Here is a 26,134-nt window from a genome sequence, read left to right on the forward strand (position 1 = left end):
ACATGTGCAGTCCTGTCATGCCGCCACTGCTGCCCCTTGTTCATGAAGCAGCTGACTACATTATCAGATGGCACACTCAGAATGCCATTGCTTAAACTTACAACAGTCACAGGTTCCAAAATACAGTTACATATTGAAAGTTAGATCTAAAAATATTTTTATCTAGATTTATCACAAGCTTTCATCTCAACAGTGCGGTGACACTGTTTGGCATTAATCCATTAAACCAAAAAACAGTTCTAAGGAGGCCTTCCCCCGAATTAAAACCACAAATTAACCTGCGGTGCTACAAAGAAGTCTTTAAGAGGCGTGACTTCCACCTAGGTAGCTCTAAGGAACATCTGCTTTGATTAGTTTTCCAAACAGTCACCAAGGAAATGAATTTTATCTTGCATTGTTCTCTTACATGCCTATGAAAAGTTCATGCGAAAGAAATAACAGAAAGGTGAGTCTCAGGCAATGACAGGCATTCTGATAGCGCAACAGAGCTTGGTTTTGTTTTGTTTTGTTTTGTTTTTTTTTGATAGATGAGGTGACAGACCTCAGACCGCCAGTATCCTGCTGGAGTTTAACACTGTGGAGTAGAAGGAATGCTGGTAAAGCAGTGCACAGACTGGACAAGTGTGTGTCTTCGGGTAGCTCAGTACCTACACCTAACCACGTGCTCGGCAGGGGTTATTTAATGCGGGGTGGGAGGGGAAGCAAAGCGCGAGCCAGCTGTGTGACAGCGGGCGAACAGCTGGCTCCTCCTCGTACCAGTAACAGCCCGACAATCACAGACCTCCTCCAACACAACCTTATCACTGCAGATTAAAAAGAAAAGAGATGAGAAACATTAGAGCATCGTTCTGATAAGTCACACCTACAAGTGAAAAGCACCATCACTACCACCTGCTATTGGCAGCAGCGCTGCCCTGCCCTGCTGTGCATCACAACAAACCTCTGTTAGAAATGAGAGGTAAAAAATCAAGTGAAAAGCATACGCAGGATTTTGAAAGAAAATTCTGAAATGGAAGATTACAGTTAGCTTCTAAGGAGCAGCAAGGTCACAGGAGACAGATAGGTGTGAACAAACTTAATTCTGATAATCACTCAAAATGTGTTGGTTGTATTGCTCCTTCTGTTAAGCGAAGAACAAAGACCAGAGGGATCTGTTCTTTTCGTGGAGAATCTTAATGGTATTTACTAGAGCCTTCCACTATGTTTAAAATGTAAGAGTTTGTTTTAAGTTCAGCGTGAGGCAGAGAACCACTGGTAATTATTGTTCTTCTGTTTTGCTGCTATTCCTGAACTTCACCACCATCACTGTTATATTATCAGGGCAGCCTCTGTAAAAGGACTGTAGAACTATACTCTTTGCACCAAAGTGTGGCTCATCCAAGCGTTCCTTGATGAACCGGACAGCCTCCTCGTTGCTGAAAGCATCCCACAGGCCGTCGGATGCCAGGATCATGAACTCTGGCTGCAGTTTGTCCAGGTCAAAGGTGAGGATGTCGGGGTCGGGAATGACAACATTCAGGTTCTTCAGAGGGTAATCCCCCAGCGAGCGGGACATGGCCAGGATCCCCTGAACACGCCAGGAGCCATTAAAGCTGATGAATCCACCTGGAGGGAAACACAAACGCTGTTAAAACCTTCCCCGACTCGCTGTCAGATCCACCCAAAAATTCGTGATGCGGTGTCCTGAGCTACATCAACATTACAGATCTCAAAAAACAGGGGATGTCTTCAGTCAATGCCACTGTGCTGCAACGAAGAGCGGGACCGTGCCCGCCTGCTCGTGCTGCTGGAGCAGCTGGAGCACACGAGTGGCTGCGCTTTTGAATGAAACAGCTTTGTAGTCCCCAGTGAGACTGCACTGTACCGAACGCACAGACAGGTGTTGCTGTGCTGCACAAGTTAAAAGTTATTGGCAAGCCTTGTGGCAATGTTAAAATGAAAATACTGAAAGCGAGTCTTTACATCTTGTGTCAGTGAACCCTCCTTTTTCAGTGAAGTTCATGTTTCCCCACCTCAGATCTCTGAAGGAAACATAACAGCGACAACACCTGCAGCAGGGCCCAAATCTCACTTAAGGCGTTAGGAAAGAAGCAAACGCAAAAACATTTGTAGGCTCTTCTAGCAAACTGCCCCGAATGAGGTCTGTCAAACACACCCAAAAAAACACTGTCAACAAACCAATCACAAAATTTTAAGCTACAAAAATGCAGGGTGGGATCTGACTGTCTGACCATCACCACGATTAAAGCTACTGCCAGTTGAAAATGTGTTACAGCATTTAGAGGTTGCTCGTACTAAGATAGGTTTTGCACTGATACCAATGACTGATCCAGCCAGTGCCTGGCCCGACTGCCTTAGCAAGGGAACGACACAGGGCCTCGAGGTCACAGCAGAATGGCAGCACCTTCAATTTCACGTGTGTGCCTTTGCGTGCCACTGTCTGCACTGCTGCACAGCAGGATTTCCTCCAGCTTAACAGGAATCAAAAGTCAGAGTCCCTTGAGGACAACTGACTTGCAAAATGCCCAACACGGAGCATTAAAACACAACCAGGTTACACAAACTGCTGTCTATCTGCAGCTTGTCCCCTTTGGTGCTCTTCGAGATGTGGCTGTTCTTTGTAGTTATCAGAGTGTTTTCAGCTCCTCTTTTACCCTTCTGCGACTCCACTTCAGCCAGGCAGCTGAATGAGCCCTGTCCAGCTGCTGCTGCGTGTTTGGAGGGCACCTGAGCTGCCCGTGGCACGGCCACTTCCTCACCAGCACAGGGATTTTCTTCAGAAGTGGTTAGAGCCGTAGTAACTCGGCGTGTAATGGTACGTACGTATTGGAATGACAGGGGAAGCAAAACGCAATTAGGCAGAGGCAGTTTAAGCACACATTACACACACAATTAGAGGAGAGCACTGCTGCCATCCGTTACTGTGCTCACGGAGAGGGAGCTGATGCTGACTCGCTGCAGCGCGCTTACGCCAGCCTTTGCAGGCAGTGCTGCTGCGTACAAAGTGACTCTTCAGTAGGCAACAGGTGAGTAAATCCATTAAGTTATTACGCTAGCTGGAGTATTTCTTGTTCAGCTGCAGGTAATTATAGTATTTGCCTATTAAATTAGCTTCTTCCAAAGTTGGAAATTCCTGCAGAAATCCAGGTTCATTTTACATGTTGCTGTGTTATAAAGCCTCATTTCAACATAAACAATAAACAACCATTGAGTGAAGGCCTTCTCTAATGAACAACTGTGCAGAGCACCTGGCTGATGTTGCTAGAGGAGGCCTCGGGAAGTTGAACTGCTAAATGGAAAACTCTCCAGTTTTTATGAATACATCTCCCAGGTACACAGCTGAAGCAAAGCGAGACCAAGATTTTCCTACTCCTTCTTCTTAGGATCTGTAAACTTTTTATGTCCCCTTGGGGAACTTACACGACCTTGGGTCTCTCTGCAGCAGCAGCAGAATCGCACTGCTCTCACGCTTCCTCAGTGATAAAAGCAAACCGAGCAGGCAGGCGTTTGACACGTACAGGCATTTATACTGGTGTGGGCATACTGATAACCTGCAGCTTTTAAAAATGCTTTATGCTCAGGGAAAAATGTGTTATTTCCACTTTATAGATGAAGAATTTGAGGCAGAGAAACAATGCATCTCTAGAGGCAACGCTCATCAGTAGGCTTAGCACCTTTTTCTTTATCAAATAATTCCCTGCTGCAGGCTGCTGTGGGAGCCACACCAGAAATGGGTTCAAAAGAGGCTCTGACAAACTCGTGGAGAATTGGCTGTTAAACTCAGTGCTCCAAATGTAACTGCTAGCCCAGGGGGTCGCTGAAGTGACAGGGTAAGCAAGCTAGGAAGATTCATTGTGGAAAGATTACTGTTTCTGTACTGCTGCAACATACATTTGTGCTTATTAACAGCGATTATATGGGAATGAAAAATAGTTGTAAAGAATTAGATTCGTGCTCTGCTTATTTTAGCAACTAAACCTCGCTGAGGTTCAGACCCAGCCTCTTAGATGAGGGCTGCTGCCACGATGTGGCTGTGAGGGGGCTGTGTGAGGGGGCTGCTGCTGGTTGTTAACGTGCTCCCCGCAGGGGCACTGGCCAGGACAGCACACTGGCTGTTGCAGACGAAGGCCGCTCTTCTTACTTTGACACCACCTCATCAAGGCAGAGGCCAGTTGCTTCCATTTGTCTGCACCGTGAGCCCCTCCCAGCAGAGCTGTGTTAATAATGGAAGGGGTTTTCTGCTGATTCCTCGCTCCGGTGCTCTCGGTGTCTCACAGGGGAGAAGGCTGCATTACTGACAGAGGAGAGAAAATAAAGATGAACCCTCAATCCGGAGCACAAACGCTGTAACTCACCAGCTCTTTTAATCCTCTTCCTCTCCTTCAGCTGGTAGGGCTTGTGGTCGTGGGACAGGGGGATGGCGTTCCCGTCCTTGTCACACAGCACTCCCCGCGAGTCGCCGACGTTGGCCACCGTGAGCTCTTTATCCGACAGCAGCGCGATCAGACAAGTCGTACCTGGGGAACGGAAGAAGGCAAGGGGAAGCAGAAACCATTACAGAGGATACAAAGATCTGCAGTTACGCTGCAAGTTTTCTCCAACATATACCTGCAAATTTGCTTCAAATATCAGTGCCAGGGAGCAGGCTGTCATCACACCTGGCAGCTTTCTTCTAACGCTACTTAGTCTGTTAGATTTCCTCTCTTATCAGCTGGTTTTACCGAGTCATTCCCTACTTAGGCTATCTCACACCGTTGCTGTTTGGACAGACGTTACCCTGCGTCCTGCTGCGGTGGGCACTTAGCTCAGCATTCACTGCCTGCTTCTGCAGGTAGGCGACTGGGGGTGAGGCTGAAAATAAACTCAGTGGTTTCATGCTCAGATAGGAAAAATGACTAGCAGGAAGGTGTTCTTCAGATCTGTGATTTGGGGGAAGAGCTCAGGGGGAAGAGAGGTTTCCAGTCTCTGAGCACCACCTTTTCCTGATGGCCAAAAACAGCAGCAGGGGACAGAAATGTGTCTTGCAGCAGAGCCCCTGCGCAGCTTCTATGAACAGAAACTACTGCACGTGGCTGCGTGCTCAGTGTGACGCTAGGAGACAGCAAACCTGCTAAAACTGCTGCTGGGAGGAAGGCTACAATCTGAAGGATGATTTATTGAAAAAAGAAAATGATTTGACGTTGTTAATTACTTTAACCTTTAAACACACAGAGCATTTAGTCAGTCATTGACCACAGGCACGGTACTAAGTGGAAGGGAAACACTGGCAAAAATGGGCTGTTCTCAAGGTACTGACACCAGGGGTTTGTTTTTCCTCATTCAACTGGTGCGGAGCAGAGCGGATGCCATTAGGAATGTGCCTTTTATACACTCTGCCCTTGTAGCCAGTGTGATATGAGCTGCATTAATGAAAACTCCAGCTAATAGAAATACTCCTGCACCAGCTTTGGTGTCACAATTTCATTTGTATGTTAGAACAGAAAGATGACAAGTGACTGAGGTTTGATACAATCTCTCATAAACATTAAAAGGGAACATTCCTGACACGTGGGTTTCATTACAACGCACTCCTGAAATTATGGCACACTTCTTACAAAAGGCACTCCAGCATCCTTCACCAGTAAATTAAATTCATTTTGTGGCTGCTTTCTTTTCCTTTTACATGATCGAGGGAAGCACATGGCTGAGTTTTCACCTCCGTTGTTCATTTCCATCTAATTTTTCATTAACACGAGGCACCCACCCTTGCTGCATGGCAGAGACTGACAGGGAAAGTGGCACCAGCTGGGCAAGAGATGGAGACGGGCAGGATGCAAAAAACTGCTCCGACACGGGCTTCTTTGATGTCTGCGTGGCTCTGCCAGGAGGGAGGCAGAGAGGAATCCCTGCGGGGGCACAGAGGGCATGAGCAGGGCCCTCAGGCAGCAGCGTGCTGCAGAGCAGTGCGTCTGTGTGTGGTTTAACCTGACCAAGAAGCAGCTCTAAGGAGAATGCCAACACCCGGGCGTACCAGCACAGCCCTGGGCGGCTGCCTGAGCTCTGGTTTTGCCCGTGGGGAGCTCTGCTCAGGCCCAAGCCCATGCTGTTCCCCTCAGCCTGAACTCCCACGGCTGCAGCTTGTTGCGGTGCTGCCCAAAACGAGAATGAAGAGCTGAGTCTTGCCGTTCCCACGTCAGTGGTGGAATATCCCACGGCTGGGATAAATATAATAGCCAGCAATAAACAATTTGTTTTTAGACGCGCTGCGTGCTGGGGAATTTATTTTTTAACTTAACGGTCTGTCTCGCACAGCTTTAAACCAGAAATCCCTTTTCAGAACACAGGCACACACACAGAGATTATTTTGTGCAATCGGCTGACGCTTCGCAGACCCAAAGGGGCACAGTTTGGTGCTAACCCCTGCTCGCTGCACAGCCTAACAGCCCGGTAACAGCAGGACCCAGAGGAACCCGGCCCCAGGCTCATCCCAGGAGCCCTGCAGGGCTCGGGGACTGCTCAGGGACTGCCCCAGCTGAGGCTCCAGGGGAGGGGCCCCAGGCACCCCAAATGCAGGGCTCCTGCTGGCACTGCTGGGAGTGGCCCTGCCCTCAGCACAGGGGAGAGCAAAATGACGAGCCCCCTCCTGCCCTGCAGAGTGCCAGCAGCACGGGGCTTGCTGCTCGTACAGGCAGGAGAGGAACTCCCACGTGTCCTGCTCAGGGAAACACCACCAGGAGCACGGCATGGCCCCGATGTTCGGGCAGCACACCGCTCCACAAGCAGGAGCCTTAAAAAAGGTGACTTTGCAGGCAGTCTCCATGGATATACAACCTCTGTGTATGGAAGAGGGTGAGAAGCTGAGCCAGGAGCCAGCCTGCAATGTGATTGATGAAGGATGAAGCCCGCACTGCTCGGCCTGCGCCGTGCTCTGCCTGGTGGCTGGGCCAGCGCCAGGCCCTGACCCCCCTGTGCCAGCTGATTTCACTGTTTTCTTTTCCAGCTATTTTTATTTCAGCCGTTTAACCTTGTGCAGAGTTGGGAACCGCTGCACTCTTGTCAGTCGACTCAGATGTAACACGAGTGCACAAGGGAAAATTCCCAGCAGAAAGGGCCCAGAACTGACCGCGTGGTGGACTGGTTCCTCGAAGCAGCTGCCTGAATAGTGTCCTGCTGGGCCATTTAAAAGGAAAACCACCAGAAAATGTAAAACCTGGAGTACGCTGCCTGCACAGATGGGGTGGGGCAGGAGGGCAGGTTGGGGGCAAGGCAGCAGCGCTCCAGCACGGCCTCGAGCCAACGGTTTATTGAATGAGTCTTGTAAAGGGAAATAAAAGAAATGAGAAACAGAGATACAGAAGGAGCTGGAGGGGCCTGGGGAACAGAAATGTTAGCCAGGGGGGGTTTGGTGCCCCCACATGAGGGGGTTGGTTGGGCTCACGGATGTGAGATGAGGCAGCAAGGAGGGCAGGACAGGCTCCTGCCTCCCACTGGGCAGGTGCAGCGAGGTTACAGCACCAGGATCCTGTAATGCCACCTTCGTGTGCCCTGGGGATGAGCCACCAGCTGCAACCCAAAGCCATAAAAATAAATTCATTCTCCACTGCTTACCTACCAGGTAAGCAAAGATGAATCAGGCAGCAGACATCCCTGTGTCACCCGCACCGGGGCCGCGAGGACACCTCACAACATCCATGCAGGATGAAAATCCTTCATCAAGGATGTTGTGGCAGGCCGAGCTAATTGTGCTCATTAGCGCTCCTTCGCCCACTGCTCCTTTAGAGGTCATTCAAGTGTTGAAATCGTTTACAATTGCTCTTAGCAAAAGCCACATGGATTAGAGAAAACGTTACTGCAATTTCCAAAACAGCACCCAGTTCTGCCCCACCACCAGGATGACACAGGCTGCCACCCTCATGGCACCCTTCAAAACCAAACCTGCATTTTTAAGGTGCCCAACTGCCTTCCTCCAAAGTTCTTGCAAGGTGGCTGGGGCCGAGCAGAGCACCCAGCACACAGACGTTTGTCCTTGAGTCCCCTTGGTGCTGGCGTTTCGTCCGAGCGAGCAGTGCCGGCCTCTTCCCATGGTTAAATAAATTGTTCTGCAAACATCTGCGCTGTAAAGCACAGGCCTGAAAATAACCTTTCTGAAAAATGCGAAGTCTCAGAGTTTCTTAATCATCTCAGCATCACATCTTTTCCCTACAATTAGAAGAATGACGTATTTTAAAACAGAAGAAAAGAAACCCCGTGCTTACAGACCTACAGAAATCACGTTCAGCCTCTACGATCACAGCTCAGCTCCCACCCTGAGACGATCTCTACCTGCCTGTGCGACACCACTTCAAGATTTGGTGTTTGAAACAGAGAACTGCTTTGTGCTCCTCTTCAGCCCTGTCCTGTTCTCTCCATTAAGCCATAATTCAGTACCAGCACCCGATGCTGCTCACCCCAACCACACCAGGCTCAGCTACAGCACCCTGGGATGTGCCCACAGACAGAGACTCAGATGCTGAGTCTCTCCATCACAGCACGATGAATCCCTCGTCCTTGTGAACAATCACCCGAACGCAGGAGGAATGAATCTCCAGTTCCGTTCTGAAGTCCATTTCTTGGCATTGCTCTGATATTTAGTTTCACCTCGGCACCACGCCCAGCGGTTGAATGCATCAGAAGTAGAAATACCCACCAAGGGGATGCAAGGAGCCTTCCAACCCCCAAGACCTGGCGTCAGCAGCAGCAAAAATTATTAATGTGAATTTGGAGCGCTCAGGACGAAGCTGTGAGGTTTTCACCGGGCAAGATGAAGGCATTGGCTGGAGAGGAGAGCACTGAACTGTTCCAAGGAAGAGCAGGATCAAACATTTTAAACAAACCAAAGCTACATGGCTTTACGGCAGGATTTGGGCACAGCCTACTTAGCTAAAATTTGTCTCTAATTCCATCACATCGTCTGGAGCCACTACCAGGGCTTCCCAAAGGTTCACGCAGGAAGGTGAGTTTTGGTTATGACTTTTATCAGTAACACCAACTGCAACAAAGGCCTGGGGCTGCCCTGGGCAATTCACGCCACGCACGTCCTTCAGGTGCCAGCCTGTCCGCTGAATGTCAGCTCCCAGGTCATTCAGAAGCCGTCCCTCTGGTGGCTGCCACAAAATATCTCATGAAGACTCGTGCAGAGATGGGATGAAGTCAGTGGTGATCGTCAGGCTTTCGGGTAACAATTCTTACTGGGTTCCTCTGCCTCTGCCAGTGCTGGGCTCCTGCTCAGGCAGGGATTTAAGCCCTGGGGAGTCACCGCTGCTGAAATTGTGCTCTGCTATGTCCCCATGGACCAGCCCCGTGTGTCAAGGAGCAGCCAAACATGTACCAAAAGCAGGCTCCCAGAATTTTAAGACTTTTCTTTTTTTTTAATAACGTGGCTGCAGCAAACCCAAAAGATTTCTTCCTGCATTTGTAACATGCACGAGCTATCGTGTGATAAATACCATGGGGGCGAAAATAACTTACTGTAGCTTGGTTGTGATGTGGCACGACGATGGCTTTACCTGATCAAACTTCTTGCAGTGGAAAAAAAATGATGTTTCCCCAGCAAGGTGTTCATTCTCCCAAATTACAGCACGTATTCCCAGAGCGCCCACACTAACCTGGACATTTGTGTGAGAGAAATGGATTCGCCAGCCTACTGGGGTGAAGCTGAACCTTGGATATTTTTGCTTTTCTGTTCACCTGCCAGAAGCAGCCAAAGCTCCTGGGCCGGGACCTGGGCAGACCGGTGCCAGGCTGCGTCTTCTTGCAGGTCCTGAAGCCAGAAGGAATCCTGAGTCTTGGATTTACACTCAGGGCCACTTGTTCCAGAGCCCAGGAGGCACAGAAACCCAGCCTGGGCTTCTGCAAGGCACGGGAACAGAGGCTGAGCAGGAGAATCGATTGAATTCATCATCCACCCATCGTGTGCTAACTCCTGCAGGGCCACAGGGTGGCAAACACCTCACGTGCTGGGCACGTTGGGTGCAGGCGGAGCACAGAGCACAGACCCCACCTCATTACGGCGCTGCAGCACGCCGTAGTGCTAACGGGCGCGTTTTAGCTCAGCAGAAAATAAATTCTGTTGCTAAGATGGGAGCATTCGGGCACTTTGGGACGTGAGCTGCTAGCGTAAAACCACTCCTTACGGAAACAAACTGCTGACACGAGCAGTATCACTCATTCAGTGGCACTGAAAGATGGGCTGGAGGAGGAAAAGGTGAGCAAAGGGCTGAAAATGGAGCTATCCACGACAAGGACAGCGGGGACAGCTGCTTGTGCTCCTGTCTGCCGAGCTGGATTCCCTGGCTCCCTTTGGACACGAGCGCTTCGTGGTGAGGCAAAATGAAATTTGTCTTTTTTTTTTTGTTACCCGGGGAGAGCGGCCACCCGTCACAGCACAAACTATCAGCAGATCGCCCAGCAGGCTGGAGCCAACTGGCACGCAAGAGCTCAATGCCAAAATACCTTCAAGTATCCCAAAATTTCATTTGTACAGCAGTTGCTGACCACCCCAGAGAGGGGAGATGCCGTAGGTAGGCGGAACAGGATTTACATCCAGCAGCGCTTCAGAGGGAGGAAAATATCCTAGCCCAAAATTACCCCAGCTGTAGCAAGCCAAGAGCGGCACTTTTTAAACGAAGGGATTTAGAGATTAGGAGAGGATTTGTACCCATCTGTCACGCTGGGCCTGCTTTCATCTTACCAAGCTTTCTTAGTCAAACTTCACTAAAAATCTTGTCAACATTTAACTATTTTTAGATGAACTCCCTGCGTTTGGTAGCTCTGGGACCCCGAGCTCCTGACAGGGAAGATTTACAGGAAGGCGTTACGGTGTCCAGCCCTCCGAAGCTGCACATTGTTATTAACATCACACGCCGTGCTCTAACGGCTCAATTAACAGGCACAATTGTACCAGAAGCCCAGGCTGGTTTAGCACAGCTCTGTTTTCACCTGGGAAATGGATGCAGAGGAATCCTACATGCAGAAAAGGCGTTTGTGACCTCTGAAATGATGGAGTGAGGACAAGGAACAGAAGAAATTAGTTCAGACCCATTTCAGAAGTGCTTTTCCCTCGAGCACACCATGGACTACAGCACCTAAGTACAACACCCAGCAGCGTGCCTCCGAGCAATCAGCCAGCTCAAATTGAGGATTTTAATTTACAACAAGGCGCACTCACTGCCTGGGACGTGTGTACACCGAGACCTTTCTAAACTCGGTATTTACATAGCTCCTAATTTCTACATCATTGTTTTATTGTGAGATATAAATCCCCAGTGTGTGTTTGGAGCAGCTTACTCTTTATTTGCTCTGCACAAACATGCAGTTTTCCACAGAAAAAAATGCTTTCTCCTTATCCTGACAGGAGCTGGTAATTTTCTCCCCTGTACCCTTCCCTTCCTAACAAACTCCTATCAATCAAACTGACTACAGAAATAAAGGGACCGAACCAGCGTGACCAAGAAAGATCTGCAGGAGCCACCGGGCTGATAAATTCTCTGTTCAAAATATAAACAGAAGCGACGGAAAGCAACGACTTCCAAAGCTTGTTTTTTATGCATCATTAAAAGCAGGAGGTACCTGATGAAAAAGACAACCCGTGCCCATCTGTTAACCGTGCTGTCCTTCAACAACTCACACGACTCCGAGCTCCTTCAGCACAGGAGCACACGAGTGGGCTGCAAATGGCACCGCGAGCTGCCCGAGAGCTCCTGAGATCAAAGGAGTTCAAGAGAATCAGGCTTATTTACTGGGGGAGAGCGCGGACGTGGTTGATAAAGGACGAGAGCACTGTAATTACTTCAAGTTCCTAAAGCTCACAGTCCTCTAAGCACCCAGAGCACGCAGTCGGCAAATGGCATTTTAAGTTGCTCGAGCGTTTGAGATCAAAGTAGCTTAAGAGAACGATATTGATAGTGCGGGGGAGGCTGAGCAGGAGGCTGAACACAGCTGGGAAGTGGTTCCAGCATTTTAAGCAGTTCAGGCCACTACAGCCTAAGTCCAAAGTAACAGCAGAAAATGCCACAGGCTTGCTGCTGCTTGGTTCTCCAGAGCTGGGCTAGGGGAGATGAACTCAGGGGATGGGGATTTTAGCAGTGCCATTTAGCAAGGGCCAAACAAAACAGTGATCCGCCTGGAGGGGTATCTGGCAAACGTGAGCTAAAAGGGATGAAAAACCTGGTTATGAGTTTTAGGCTTCTGGCTAAAACAGCTGGAAGAAAAACCTTGAGTTATGCTCAGAACGCTTCCCAAAGGGCACCGCAGTGCCAGCTACAGCCAAAGGGGAAACAGAACAAGAAAGTACCAGGGACTAAGAAAATCCACTCTCTACCATGAATATTAATCGAGCAGTAACACTTCTAACTGTACTTTTTGTAGTAAAAAACCCACCTTTTTCCTAGGAGAAAGTGTTAGCTGCACCTAAGAAAGCCACCACATACCTAGACTGTCAAGGCACAAATACCAGAAGCGAAGAACCCCGTAACTGCACTACTAAAATGCCTCCGACACTCTACCAGTTGTCTATTTTTGACTACCCACACCCATCACGTCACAGTTAGAATTCAGATTCCATGACTCCCCAGTACACTCTTGGCTAGGCAAGTCCAAAACTAAGTCGTGAAGAAGAACCCAGTGACGTGCAGGACGTGCATTTAACAAGAACATTGTAACAGGCTGCAAAATCCTTCCAAACTGCATTGTGTGACTCGGTCACACAGCTCGCAGAGACAATGCGAAACACATGGCTCCACCACCAACATCTGTAGGTTACAAAGAACAGTGTTGGTACGATAACTTCCTTTCAGCTATTTAGGATGCAAATCACCAAAGTGGATTTTTTTCTCCTAAATTAACCTGATTTTAGGAGAAAAATGTTTCACTGAAGCACCTCAAACCTTTAAGAACAGAGTTCAATTTGCCAACACGACCCCTAGTAGTCTGAAGAACATCTGGAAGTGGGCAACTTGTTTTCAGTAAAACCTCACTTAGGAAGAAATAAAACCATACCTGCTTCATCATAGGATACGGTCAGTTTTTCCAGCATTTCTCGATCAATTGATAAAATCTGCTGTTCCAGGATGGTCTGGTAAGACAGCACGCTGTTCTCCTTGTCCTTCTCATAGTCTTGTAGGTGTTGCTTTAGGACTTCAGGCAGCCGGGACTTCACGTATTCAGCTGCTGACTGTAGAAAAGAAACAAAGGTTTAACCAGGACCTTTTCTTTTTGAAAAGCTTCGTGCGTATCCAGAGCACTTTTTTTTATTATTATTTATTTTACAGCATTTTCAAATGTGACTCCTCACAATAAATACTCCCAGTACTACCAACTCCAGTATCAGATGATCAAAAAGATCTTCAGCTGCTATGGATACATAACCGGGTTAGGACAGGAAGCCCCAAATAAATCTTTAATAGCATTAAAAACCAACGTACAGATACACATCCAAAGATAGAAAATTATTCCTTTTTTTTTTTTTCTGTGACTGCTCAAAGCCGTAAGAAAACAGAAATTAACACAAGGTGGCATGGTTGTACCAACGTTAGGGAGTATTACGCAGAAAATGCAGAGGGCAGTGAGCACCAAGGGCTCCTGCCCCTGGGCAGTGGCTCCTTGCTGCCTTTCCAGCAGCGATACAAACCCAGCTGGACAGGAGGGATGCGGCGAAGGCTGCTGCCCCGTGCTCTGCCTTTCCTGCCAACTCCCAGGCAGGGGAGAAAAATGAATGGTGAAAAGGTTAGATTAATCCAGGGAGTGGCCACAAGTTGCCCTGCTCAGCAGCACGCTCTCCTGGGTTTATATTTAGTTTTCTAAAGTCAATTGCTGATTAAATTTCAACCTTAAAATATCACTGAAGTTGTGGTCAATTTATCTGCAGGCTAAGCCACGGGAGACGAATGAAATTATTGTAGGGAAAGCAGAGGAGCTCTCCCCAGGAGCACCACACAGCCCCCGTTACAGTTCCATCAGTTTCCTTCCCAGGGAAGGCCCAAAGAGGCACTGGGTGCAGGCCTGGATATTTCATGTTCCTCCAAGAAGAGGTTTTGCTCTGCACAGGGACATTTTGGACTCTCCCACTGCCTTTCCACAAAGTCACTTTCAGGATTAAATCACAATTTTGGGAAAATGTACCAAAAACGTGGTCTTGTTCGCGTAGGGGGCTCTGCACTCTGTGCCCGCAGCAGTCAGGGCAGCTCACGCTTAATAAAAGCCACGTGAAACAGAGTAAAATTTCCCTGGTACTTTTATAAAACTGCAGGTCTGTTTTCCCCCTGAAGCTCCCTTCTCCAGCTGAACAGAAGGCTGACTTTAATAGCTCCATTGATTTTAAGGCATTTCATTCAGCCACAGAAATCTACTGCTTTATGTTGTGTACCTGCGAGGTAATACACTTGCAGAGCTGATTCACCAAAAATCACATTTTTCTCGAGTTACGGGGGAAAAAAAAGCCTGCACAAAACAAAAACCACATCAGGAGATGCTGAAACCCCTCCCTGTGCAGGAACCCAAACCTCACAAGCCCCCACATCCTCATGTAACTGCCCCACTTGCCCACGTTTCTCAGTACTCACTGCCTTACCTTGCTGCATGCAACTGGCGGTTTATACCAAAGGCAAAGAACTGAATCTCACGACAGAACAGGAGAAGAAAATGTTAGGAAGTGTTTATCAAGATCAGGTAGTTTCCAGCTGGCTGGGCCAGATGGCATTAATTCAGCTACAGGTGGCTGGCTGGAACAAGTCCCTTACCAAGCCCTATCTTCAAAATGCAGAGGATGGTAAGATGCTGTTTGGAAAGGGTACATGTAGGGGCCCCTTTTAAAATAGCATAAAGGAAGGCAAACAGACCAGTTTGTTCAACTTCGGTGCCTAAATAACGGAACAAAAGATCAATTGATTTCTAAGGATGCGAAAGCAGCAAGATTTGGAAGCCACAGAGAGCGAGGTGCTTCTCTCGGGGTTTATGGAGATGTTCATGTGGTTCGTAGCAGCTCTCTTCTGGGGAGCAAACCTTCCTTTGTCACTGCAGGCAGCACGCCCGTGCTCAAAAGCCCCAGCACTGCTGATACATCGTCAGCCCCAACACTGCTTTGGGAAACCAGAGCCTTTCATGTAAACGGGGATGCAGAATCCCATGCAGATTGAACATTTCAGAGATGTCCACGACCACCACACATCGGCAGCATCCCTTCTGACCCGCCAGGTGAGCTGGGAGCTGCCAGGGAAGCCCCAGTTGCTGTGCCACTGCCACTGCCTCTTGTTTGCTCCTCTCCAAGCTCCATCGTTTTATGGTCATGGAAATGATTTCCACCAGAGGAATGTGAAACATGTACTGAGCCCCCTTGGGATTCCACATTCCGTTGTACTCTTACACACATGCTTCTGGACTTACATCAACCACCCCAAACCCGACCCAACCCCACACTCACTTCTCACAGAAGCGTGCCCTTACCTTACACCTCACCCCACCTCCAGGCCGGCTTCATGGGCAGATTCCTGCTTTAAGCAGAGCCCAGCACCTTCACTCCCACTTCACCTTCTTTCCACACCGAGCAACCCAGCCACAAAGCTTCAGGGGGTGTTGGTGACACCTCGGTCCCCTGCTGGGCATTTAGGACAGGAAAGCAGCAGTCAGGGAATATTTTTTGCACTCCCGTTGATGGGAGCTGCACTCCTCACCCTGTTCATGAGGAGGGGTTGGTGGGGGCTGAAGGAGATCCAAAAATTCTGCCCCGGACCCAGGCGTGCCCCTTACCGGAGTGGAGGGCAACGCAGGGGCACGAGGTCCCAATCTGGCATCTCACGGGGCTGATGCTCTCCTCCATCAGCACGAGCCACAAATAACTCCTCTGAAGTCAGGGGAATTTTGCTAAGGCAAACCCCTTGGAAAAAGGACACGAAGCTATTAATAGCCATTGAAAAGGAAAACATGAGAGCAAAACATAATCTACTCTCGAGAGGATAATGCAGGATCTACCAATGGTGCTAGGACGAACATTTTGCCCTCTAAAGCCAGCAGCTATTTAAAGAACAAACAGGTCGAAAGAGACTCCGGAATAACATTTTCCCATAACCTAACTTTTGGTACAAGCAGCCTACCGGTTCTCTTTCAAAGTGTCTTTTCCTCCGAAGGAACTATCCAAGCAAATAATTTGCTATTGATCAGCCTGGATCCCAGGAAAGCCGAGCTCACAATGTGAAGCAAAAGCACGCCTTCAGAAGCGTTGCAGGACTCAGGAATCGCTCCCAGGAGGCTCAACGAGACCCAACACGACACCCACCACTATTATTTTGCAATCCACGCACCACATATTGCCATAGCAGGAAAAACATTAGCCTCACAAACATCTTTAGCTCATCAGCAGCTCCAGCATCACGAGAAAATTAACCTGATTCCGAGGAGATGCATAAAGTTCAAATTAGTATTCGCCCCGGATTGCCAGAGAGAGATGAAATCCATAATTACAGTAATCCACAGCTGCTTCCACTGTAGAAAATAACAAATTGCCCAGTGAGAACCGGTGTCCGTGAAACGGAAAGAAAAGGCCATCTGTTGTGGAGCTTCGCCCTGACTTCATGCCTCCAGCACGGAGAGCTCCATCCCCTCGGACACAGGATTTATGGCTACGAGCAACGCAAACAGCACCAAGCAAAGAGTAACAATAAAAATGAGGAGCGATGATGATTTACGGCTTTAAATTATGCATTTGAGCTTCTTCCCTGAGACAACGCTTGTCACTCACTTCTTAAATAGACGTATTTAAATGTCCTCGACTGAGCAGCAAGGAAGGCAACACGCTGTGTAATGCAGAAATCAGCCTCCTGCTCCGCCGCCCACCGCCCCTGCTAGGCACGGGGAGGCACACGCGGTGCTAGCATGGGGCTCCTCCATCCAGGACCTGGATCGGAAGAGGTGAGGCTAAATGCAAAAGAATCATTTTCCATCTTCCAATGGGAGAAGGGACAGCAAAATACGTGTTCGTGTTTTTTTTAAGAAAGAATTTTAATTAATTTGAATTAGCAAGAAGCACTCTGTGCTATAGGCAAGCAGTCACTCTGCAGCTAAGGAACAGGACTCGGGGCAGGGAGGGGTTTGTTGGAGATGACACCGTTGTTGGCAGAGCCACGAGGAGAGCTTCCGAATCGGGCCGTCTAATTCAAAGATTAATTTTATCAAAGCAGGGAGAACATTACAATTATCTCGTCCGACATCTCAAATCAGGAGGAGCACAGGACTGCTCTGTCTCATTGCTTGAAGAAGTCATTTAGAGAAATATCCAACTCTATTTGGGAGGCAGAGGATCTTCCACTGCCCTTGAAGTTAATTACCCTTCTTGTTAGTGGGCGATTTCACACAGCGCAGAAACCTTCACATCATTTCCAGTCTGAATCTGCCATTATCTACGACTTCCAGCCACTGAATCGAGTGAAATGTCTGCTCACCTGCATTGCTCTTTCTCATGCAAATGCATGCAAATTGATCCCATCACCCCATTATCCTCCCATTGATAAACCAAATAAATGGAGCTCCTGAAGGCAAGTTGTTTTACGTCAAGTTAGTGTGAGCGTTTTCTGATCTCATGGTCGATCCTACAGTGGATGTGCTGCCACTTAGAGAGGGTGAAAATGTTCCCAGGTAACCCATCAGGATGACACGCCGCCAGAAGAAATCCAAGCAAGAGTGGATTAATTTTATTTGGTTGGCATCAAAACTAGAAGATTTATTCCGGTTCTTTAAACAACTGCATCCATGCACCAAAAAGCAATGTTTAGTAAATATATTATGAGCAATAAGAGGAGCTGTTACCCTGATAAAAGGAAATGCATTTGGACCGAAACTGCATATGAGCAGACACAAATTCTGAATCCTAATTGTGCTAGGAAGGCAATTATTATTCATGTCCTTTTTAGGAGAAAAATTAAAATGAGAAGGGAAATTAAACTGGAAATTAGCCCCAGACAAAGCTGTGATTTTAATGCTCCTGCTAGGCTTAACAAAGAAGCTGAAGCTTATTGTGAAGGGCTTGTGCTTTGCTAACCCTGGAAGACACACACGGAGAGACACAAGGGACAAACAGTTACAACTTCCACGTCCACTTGGCCATATCTGAAGGGCATTACCAGTTGGCGTATCAATAACGTCTGCACTTGCCAAAAGGCGTGACTGAGCTGGTGGAACACTGCAAAAAGTGTTTGAATGAATTATTAAAAAAAGGAGGAGGAATGTCAAGGCTTTGCCTGAATTTTCTGATAATTGGTTGCCACTACAAACACAGAAGCAACCAAATATTAAAGCAAGAAACAATAATAAAAAAAAAAAAGGTTTTAAAATGCATGCAAATGCTCGGCTCCTACCAGTTAACGCTGCAGAAAAATCTGGGTCCCAAATTGCAATTTATGGTCAGAAGAGATTACTAAATATAGCCGCCCATACAGCTCCAGCAGCAGGGACTGCGCTTGCTGAAGACCTGCCAGGAAGAATTTCATCCAACCCAGAAGAACTGAAACATTTTCTTGTATTGCTATAATCAAACCTAAGCGATGGTGGATCAATTTTTTTTTTTTTTATGTTGGCATAAAACCCAGAAGCAACAGAAGCAGAGATAACGCTGAAAATAATGGCTGAAATATCATTAAAACAACTAACTTTACGAGGGCATCGAACTGCTCATTTTGCAAGCTAGGCATCAAGTGCTTCTTTGATACCGAAAGCTCCGGCGTTTTGTATTTTACTGAGCTCATCAAGTTCCACAAAGGAGAAAAAAAAAAAAAAAAAGTTGTGCAAAATGAAAATGAGGGCTGCTCTGTGCAACCCCTGAGAAAATGGTGTTTAAAACTTGGTGGCTGTAACCCTGCATTAGTACAGAAGCTGCAATGAGTGCCTTCATCAGCTATTAAAGTGCCTTAAAACCACTCCAGAGGATTTCTCCAGGTATTTCTGTGCAGATGCTTTTGCAAATAGCAGTAGGTTGTAAGATGCTTTATGGAGAATCACTTTTACCCAACGCCTTTCATTCTGCTGCTTTAGTTTAGTGAAAAATGTATTTATAGCCTATTAGACACAACTAAATAGCAAGAGGCTTTCTTCTTTCTCTGACATTGTTCTCTTTCTCCCGGCAAAGGAAGAGCGAGCAGAGGAATATTTCAGTCTAAATGCTCTCTCCTGACTTAAAGCTATCACTTTCTGCCAAGCAGGAGTCATCACAAGAATTAGAAAGATTCAGCCTGGGCTGAAACACTCTACGAATTAGCTCCTTACGCAGCAGACCAAGAAGATTCTTGCTTATAATTTTGCCCAAATTCCACCATCTGGCCAGAAATTTATAATCTATTTTAGATTCCTACTCTGTAAGAAAGAAAAAAAAAGTAGTCAAAGCAATCCAGTTCACCTAGAGAACATTAAGGCCACAATTTCCCCAAGACCTGGAGTACCTGCAGGGCTCCCACCGCTCCTGCCCACAGCGCCCAGTCCTGGGCTCCTGAAACACCTCTGCAAACTATTCCAGTACAGTTTCAAAGCTGCAAAAAAGCTTAATGAGCACAAAATGGACAGGAATTCTCCAGTAACATCAAGTACTGTTTTACCTCGCATGGTCCCAAAGCACCTTAGAGATCTCCTGACCACAAATTGCTGCAGTGGCAGGCAGCAAGTCAGGGACGTGTGCGTGGCAGAAGAGCCCTGGCCGGGAGCTGCCCCGTGACAGCCACCAGCCAAGCCCTGCCCCGCTGAGGCTCCTACCAACCTGGATTTGCCTGCTGGTGGAAGCAATCCTTCAGCTCTCACTCTGCGTTAAGAAATCGCATTAATAATTAGCCCCAGGATACATCTGATACTGCGATGAGAAAGAGATAAGAATTACGATAAAGGACTTCGCTGTGAAAAAAAAAAAAAAAGCATCAGCAGGCGCAGAGCCTGAGGGTTAACCCAAGGCCCGGGGATGTGCTCTGCTGTGCCGCTCGCTCAGGGGCTCGGGGGATTACTGAATAGCTGACAGCACCGCAATTTGTTCCAGCCCTATTTAGGGAGCCCCCACTGCCTCTTCAGAAGCTGCACCAAGCGGTGCTCAGGAACAGCGAACAAGGAAAACGTGGCCACGGAGTCCTGTAAACGATTTACCACGGGCCCGCTGCCATTTTCCTTCAGCCGCGTATATGGAAATTAAAATTTGTGGAGATAATGACTTGGAGATTCGATGAGCTCTGTTTAAATGCAATTACAGACCTTTCGCTTGTTCTCTCCTCGCCTCAGCTCTGTAGGGACCCACGCTGCACAGAATGAGTACGGGGCGAGCAAGGCGAGTGCTGCATTCACTGTTCATGTAAAGCTGATCTGACGCTGCTCGAGAAGAGTGAACTTTTGTCTCCCCCCTGTGTGTCCCAGCGTAACACCAGCCCGCCAGGAATAAAGATTTCTCCTGCCCATCAGACCTGGGGTCATGTGGGTGATGAGGGGCTGAAGCACAAGATCAGGGCACGGCACTGTTTGAAGAGGCTCCTGCGATCCCACAAAGTATAAATAGCAGAACAACACATGGCTGTAATGAATTATTATGGATTCATTAATGGCAAATAATATATTAATGGTAAATAATCTCCTTCTCATCCCTGCTGTCTGAGAACCAAGAGATCGTCCAAAGGATGAAGGACACAACGAACGACCAAACGAGAAGCAGCAGGGGCTGCAGCAGCAGGAGCAAGGAGCTCTCAGTTCACCAACGCCAAGGGGAACTCATCTCAACCAGGCAGATCGGCGAGGGGACCCAGCAGGCCAGGCTGAGGGATAACAGTAAATGTTGTGTGATAACACAACAAGCCGCTAAAAACACATTTGGGGGAATAATTTATATGCATTTTTCTAAATAAAGCATTTGAAGAATCGCATTCCTGGTGGGACGACATTTAAGGGAACAGCGTATTAATTACGGGCAGCAAAAGTTCATTAATTCTTTCTTAACTGCATGCGTGCAGGCGGCAGCAGCCAGGCGGAGAAGCGAAGGAAGAGAAAGCAGCAAGGCTCTCTACCTGCAGGATCCTTCATAAATCAACACAAAACCCTCTGCGTTTACACTGGTGAGCATGAAACGCGTTATAAATAGATTTGTAAAAAAACAAACCCTAAGGTTATGGGTTCTCTGTCAACAAGGAAGCACCACAAAGCCCTCCTCACGCCAACATCCTATCCAGGGCTTTGTTCGCAGGTTTATTTTAGATGGGGAGGGGAAATCTTCACAAGGTTTCCCTTTGATGTGTCCCTTTTAGAATTATCTTAAGAGGCTTGCCTTGGACATGGTGCTCATCCCAGCCGCGCACAGGATGTTTGTCTGCTCTGTATTTGGAAATGGAATTGGAGTGTCCCGGAACAAACAGCAGCGCCTGATGTTCAAAACACTCTTTTCAGGGGAGCTGCCAGAAGAGAAATTGGACGAGCCCTCAGCTGATGACCAGGGAAAAAAAAACAAAACATTCCTGACCCCAAACCCACCCTCTGGTGGATTTTCAGCCCCGCTGACACCCGTGCTCCACAGGCACGCGGAGGCACGGCTGTGGCCTCGGGAAGCTGTTCACGGAACAGACACAACAAATGCTAAAATCGGCACTGCTGAGACAGGAGGGGAAAAGAACAAACCCCAAGTGACTGCACAGCCAGGGACATCTCAAACCAGAGGTGGTTTGGGAGAAGGGAGGTGGAGGACAGGGCCCGATCAGCCCACGTGCTGCCAGCTGCCAGCAACCCAGCGAAGCCCAGCACCGAGGGAGCTGAGCGGCTGCCCCTGGATTCTGAAATGCTGATCCTGAAGCTGGACAGCTGACAGCAAGCCCCTTCACACACTACACATGAAGCAGGTTCATAAACCTCAGCCCCTTCCCATCCTTTGTGCCCTTCTCCCTTCCTGCTGCTTTCAGACACCCGAGGAGCACCTGGGGCTGCCGGGCAGGGCGAGAGGCAAGCTGCCTGGTTTGGGTGTTCTTCAAAACTCTCCCATCCCACTTGTTCCACATTTTCGTTAAGACAGACATTGCAAACATCAATTCTGTGCTAATTCCATGCTGCATTAATAAGTTCTTCATTATCTTTCCTGATGACGGACGTGCTGAGAGCTGTGCTAATACAGCCCGCGTTATCGCTGCTGCTCCTCACGGCACAACGGCTCCGCGAGCACCATGCAGGCTGCTCAGCTCCATTTCCCTTGACGCTGAACCCGAACATCCCTTAATGAAGACTTCTCTCTGATAACTCCACGCACCAGGGAGGGACCAGCACGTTCACAGCACTTTGAGCTTCCCAGCACTGCTGCCAGTGCTCGTCTTGACCAAGGAGGGCTCCAAAAAGCCTTGCCCGGAGCGTACGTACCCATACGGTGCCTTGACAGAGCTGGTGTCCTCCAAGCACTGCCTCTTGTGAGCAGGACAGGAACAGCAGAGGATATCGTAAAGCAGGTGCTCAGCAGGCCTGGGCTAATGCAAGAGCTGTTTCATTTCTCCTAAATACAGGACCAGAGACTTGGGGGCTGAAATGGGGTCTGCACGCATACATATACATATAGGAGGAGATCAGGAGGTGGCAGGAAACAGTTATCTCACCAGCAGGAAGGATTGAAGGGGCAGTGACATCGGCACACTTCAGACAGCTGACACCTGAAAAATAAGGTTCTGCACCGAGAGAAAAAGAGCAAAGAAAAATCTGATAAAAGAATAGGAAATGATTCATGAGGGAGTGAAGAAGAAGTCATCTGATACGGTTCTGAAGGTCGCTAAGCAGAAGAGCAGACAAAGGCACAGCCGGGCACCTCGCTGGGTTTCGGGAACCAGCACAGACAAGCGGGAGGAGAAGCGAGCGCACCCGGCTCAGCAGCAGGACGGGGAGATCACAAGCAGCTGCCAGGCTCTGCGGAGCTGGATCGCAGCCCTCCCGGCAGGGGCTTTAAAACCAGCAAAAGGAGGAGGCTGGAACTGGAGAGGACAGAATTCACTGAGCACGAAGCCTTACTGGTGTTTGCTACCAAGCAGGCTCTTTATGTAGGGCTCCCTGCGCTGGGAGGGCGGCTGCTCTTCTTTCAGCTGCAGCGCACACGATGGGGAGGGAGCGGGCTTGGAGCTCAGGTTAGCAGCTTCAATCGCTTACTTGTTACTTTAACGCGTTTTAGCTAATTCAGGCTAATTGAAAGAAATTGCTCTCAAAGTGCTGCTGCCTGCAGAGCTCACGCAGACGAAGGCGACGTTTCGGGAAGACCTGTGACGTTATCGATAATAAAGGACCAAAATAAGGATAAAGAAAGTTCTATTTAGAAATAAATGAATGCGAGGAACTATCTCCGCACGCCTGAATTGCCATTCCCCTCGTGACCAGCTCTCCCAGCTGATTGAAATGCACGTACTGTCCCCGGGGTAGATGGGGCGATGGAAAAATAATTACAGAAGATGATAAATGAAGTAAATTACACCCAAACCGTAGCTATAAAGCAACAACAACAAAGTCTGCTTTGTGTCCGATGTTTTGAGGTATTTTTAAGACTAGAAAGTTTAGAGATTAATCCAATAAATAGAAAACTGCGTGCTGGTTTTAGAACCCGTGCAACATCGCTCTTAAACACACCACAACCCACAGCAGCTACAGAGAAAGCTGATTTCTCCTGGTAAAGGGGAGACTCCTCGGAGCCGCGTGGCTCCAGCAGTGCCCGATCTGGGCTCAGGCCAGGCTGCTGGCTAACGCCAGCACCGATAGCCCTGATGGGCTAAAAAGCAATCACACCTTCTGCTGCTTCCAGGAGCCAGACCTAGGAGCAGTTGGTATTTATTGCCTGCTCTCCACTTCATTAAATCTGGGTTTTTATAAAAGGGAAACATGGGCGGTGTGACCGTTGTTCACATCCAACCAAGAACTGCTTTTATGTACCAGAGGGTGCAGCAGGTGGGATTTTATTTCCCCAATTCCAGTGATTCAAACAGCTTGGCACAAGACACTCCTCGCTCCAGGCTAAGGGTAGGATCACACAGTGCTTACTTTACCTACAAACCTAAAGGCTGAACCACAGTCAGCATGGGGAAATTAATTTTGACTTGTGCAGCGACAGCATCTCCACTTTGTGATTTGCTGACCGTTGCCTCTCGTCCTCCGTGGTGGGAAACAGCAGCTGGGAGAGGGACCTGCCTGGTCCCCGAGCTGCCCTCGGGTGAGCTCCAGGTAGGAGCTCAGGAATGGAACAAGCACAGCAGGTCGGGGAGCTCAGCCCCACGTCCTGCAACTGGACCAAAGGTGCTGCTGAGATCCCTCCTGCTGGGTGCAGAGCTCCCACACGCACTGCTCTGCTGCCTCGAGTCAACTATCGCATTTTCAGAGCACTTACATACAAGGGACACAGTAAATTGAGCTGAATGTAAAGTTTAGAATGACATTGGCCCGAGCAGCTTTTCCCTGAACAGCTCAGAAATTTGAAGTGCCGCCTTCAGGAGCGCGGGGCTGAAGATGAAATCACAGCTATGCATTTTAATTTAATCAGATGAAATTATTTTTTTTCAGCTGTTAACACCAAATTAGCATCACATTGTCCATTAAAGCACCACTAGAGAAGAAAAAAGATGCAAATTAAACCTAAAGCTGCAGCTGATGCAGGGAATAGCACAGAAACTAAACATGGGGGGGGGCAGAAACGTGGTACAGGGGACAGGGATTAGGAACTTAACTCCAGGATGTTGAACTTTTAAGATTAAAACCTGAACAATGTTATTTTAACGCTGCTGGAGGGTGTGCTTCATGAACCTTAGGACACAGCGATCCTCATGGGGCCCTGCCTGCCCAGGACAGCCTAGGGCTCTGGGCAAGCCCCACAGCAGAGGAGCAGGAGCTCCCCTACACCTGCCAGGTCTGTGGGTGCACGCACGGCTTCACTGTGTATGGCTTGCAGAAGACGTGCTGTACAATACCTGAAATCATTGATCTCCAGGTTTTTTTCCTTCCAGAAGTTGAAGTGGCCAAATTGCTGCTGGCGCAGGGCTCACGTGTCAGGTTTTTCTCCCTAAATCCACCACAGCGTAAACATTTAATGAATACAGTTCAGAAACAAAATAAAAGCCTCAGCTCAGAATTAAAAGATGCCATGATAGAGTCAAGATTTGAATTTCAGATGTAATTTTTGCTGCTGGTGTTAATGGAAATCGCTCGTGAATACAGCATCAAGCATCTTGTTGTCAGGTACCCTGCGAGATGACTGAAGGCGAAGCTCAGAAGCACAGCACCGCCTCCTTCCACTACTTCGAAGAAAAGGTTTAAAAACCCAAGTTCATAAGGCAAGTTAGAAAAACCTGATTTTACCAAAATCCCCCTGGATTCGCAATCCACTCTGGCAGCAGAGATGCTTCCCTGTTGCTCGTGGTTCAGCAGCACGGAGCTGGGGAGCAGGGGCTGTACAGGGCCATCCCTGCTGGAGAACAGCCCCCAGCAAGAGCAACAACTTGCATCCCGTGTATGAAAGTCAGAGCTGGGTTTGTGCTGCTGAATTTGAGCTGATGACTGGATGTCTGAGCAGTATTTTTAAATGTTAGTAAGCAGAGAACACGCAAAGCAAAGGGTCAGCAGCATGACTGTTGTTTCAGCTGCTGCTAACCTACAGAATTATTTAAGGAAATGGATTCGGTTCCACTTCTGAAATCCTTCATGATACTGAAATTCCAGCTGCCTCCCAGTCACACTGCCACCCGGGGTTAGTCCTGGTGAAACCCGTTTGTGCATCAGAGTAGGGGGGAGACTCGGCCTGGCCTTCTGGAGGCTGCTTTGGGAAGGTTTCAGCAGCACTGGCAGCTGTGGCGGGGCTGTGCTGAGAGTTCAGAAGTGGTGCTGGGAGGGAGAGCCAGGATGGCTCACGAGAGGCAACATCACGGCAAGAGGGCAGCTGTTACCACGCTCCCTCCTGCCCACGGGCACAGAAGAGGCGTTTGCTCAGCAGGTGGGACACGCCACAACCACGGCCGGGTGAGCTGACAGCTGTAGGCACCACCGAGACCTCCCCTGTGGGCTGAAAAAGGCGAGACAGGAGCAGGGATGAGAAGGGGAAAGCTCAGGAAAGCTGAGGGGGCTCTGGCCAGCTGGAAGAGCCGCCCCGCGGAAACCTACTGCACCCAGAGAGCCCAGGAGC

General features: G+C 48.6%; 1 protein-coding gene across 2 annotated transcripts in view; it reads right to left on the reverse strand.

The window, feature by feature from the left end:
* Positions 1–493: 493 nt before the first annotated feature.
* Positions 494–26,134, reverse strand: part of PPM1L (protein phosphatase, Mg2+/Mn2+ dependent 1L) — a 59,384-nt gene continuing 33,743 nt past the window's right edge. For both annotated transcript variants that reach the window (XM_068692606.1, XM_068692607.1), the window contains exons 2-4: positions 13,015–13,189; positions 4,356–4,517; positions 494–1,605 (exon numbers count right to left, since the gene is read on the reverse strand). In XM_068692606.1, coding sequence (XP_068548707.1) covers positions 1,259–1,605; positions 4,356–4,517; positions 13,015–13,189 — 684 coding nt within the window. In that variant the 3' untranslated portion in view covers positions 494–1,258. The remainder of the gene's footprint in view (positions 1,606–4,355; positions 4,518–13,014; positions 13,190–26,134) is intronic.

This window comes from Anas acuta, chromosome 9 (genome assembly GCF_963932015.1).
Source record: "Anas acuta chromosome 9, bAnaAcu1.1, whole genome shotgun sequence".
In the NCBI taxonomy this organism is placed as follows: Eukaryota; Metazoa; Chordata; class Aves; order Anseriformes; family Anatidae; genus Anas; species Anas acuta.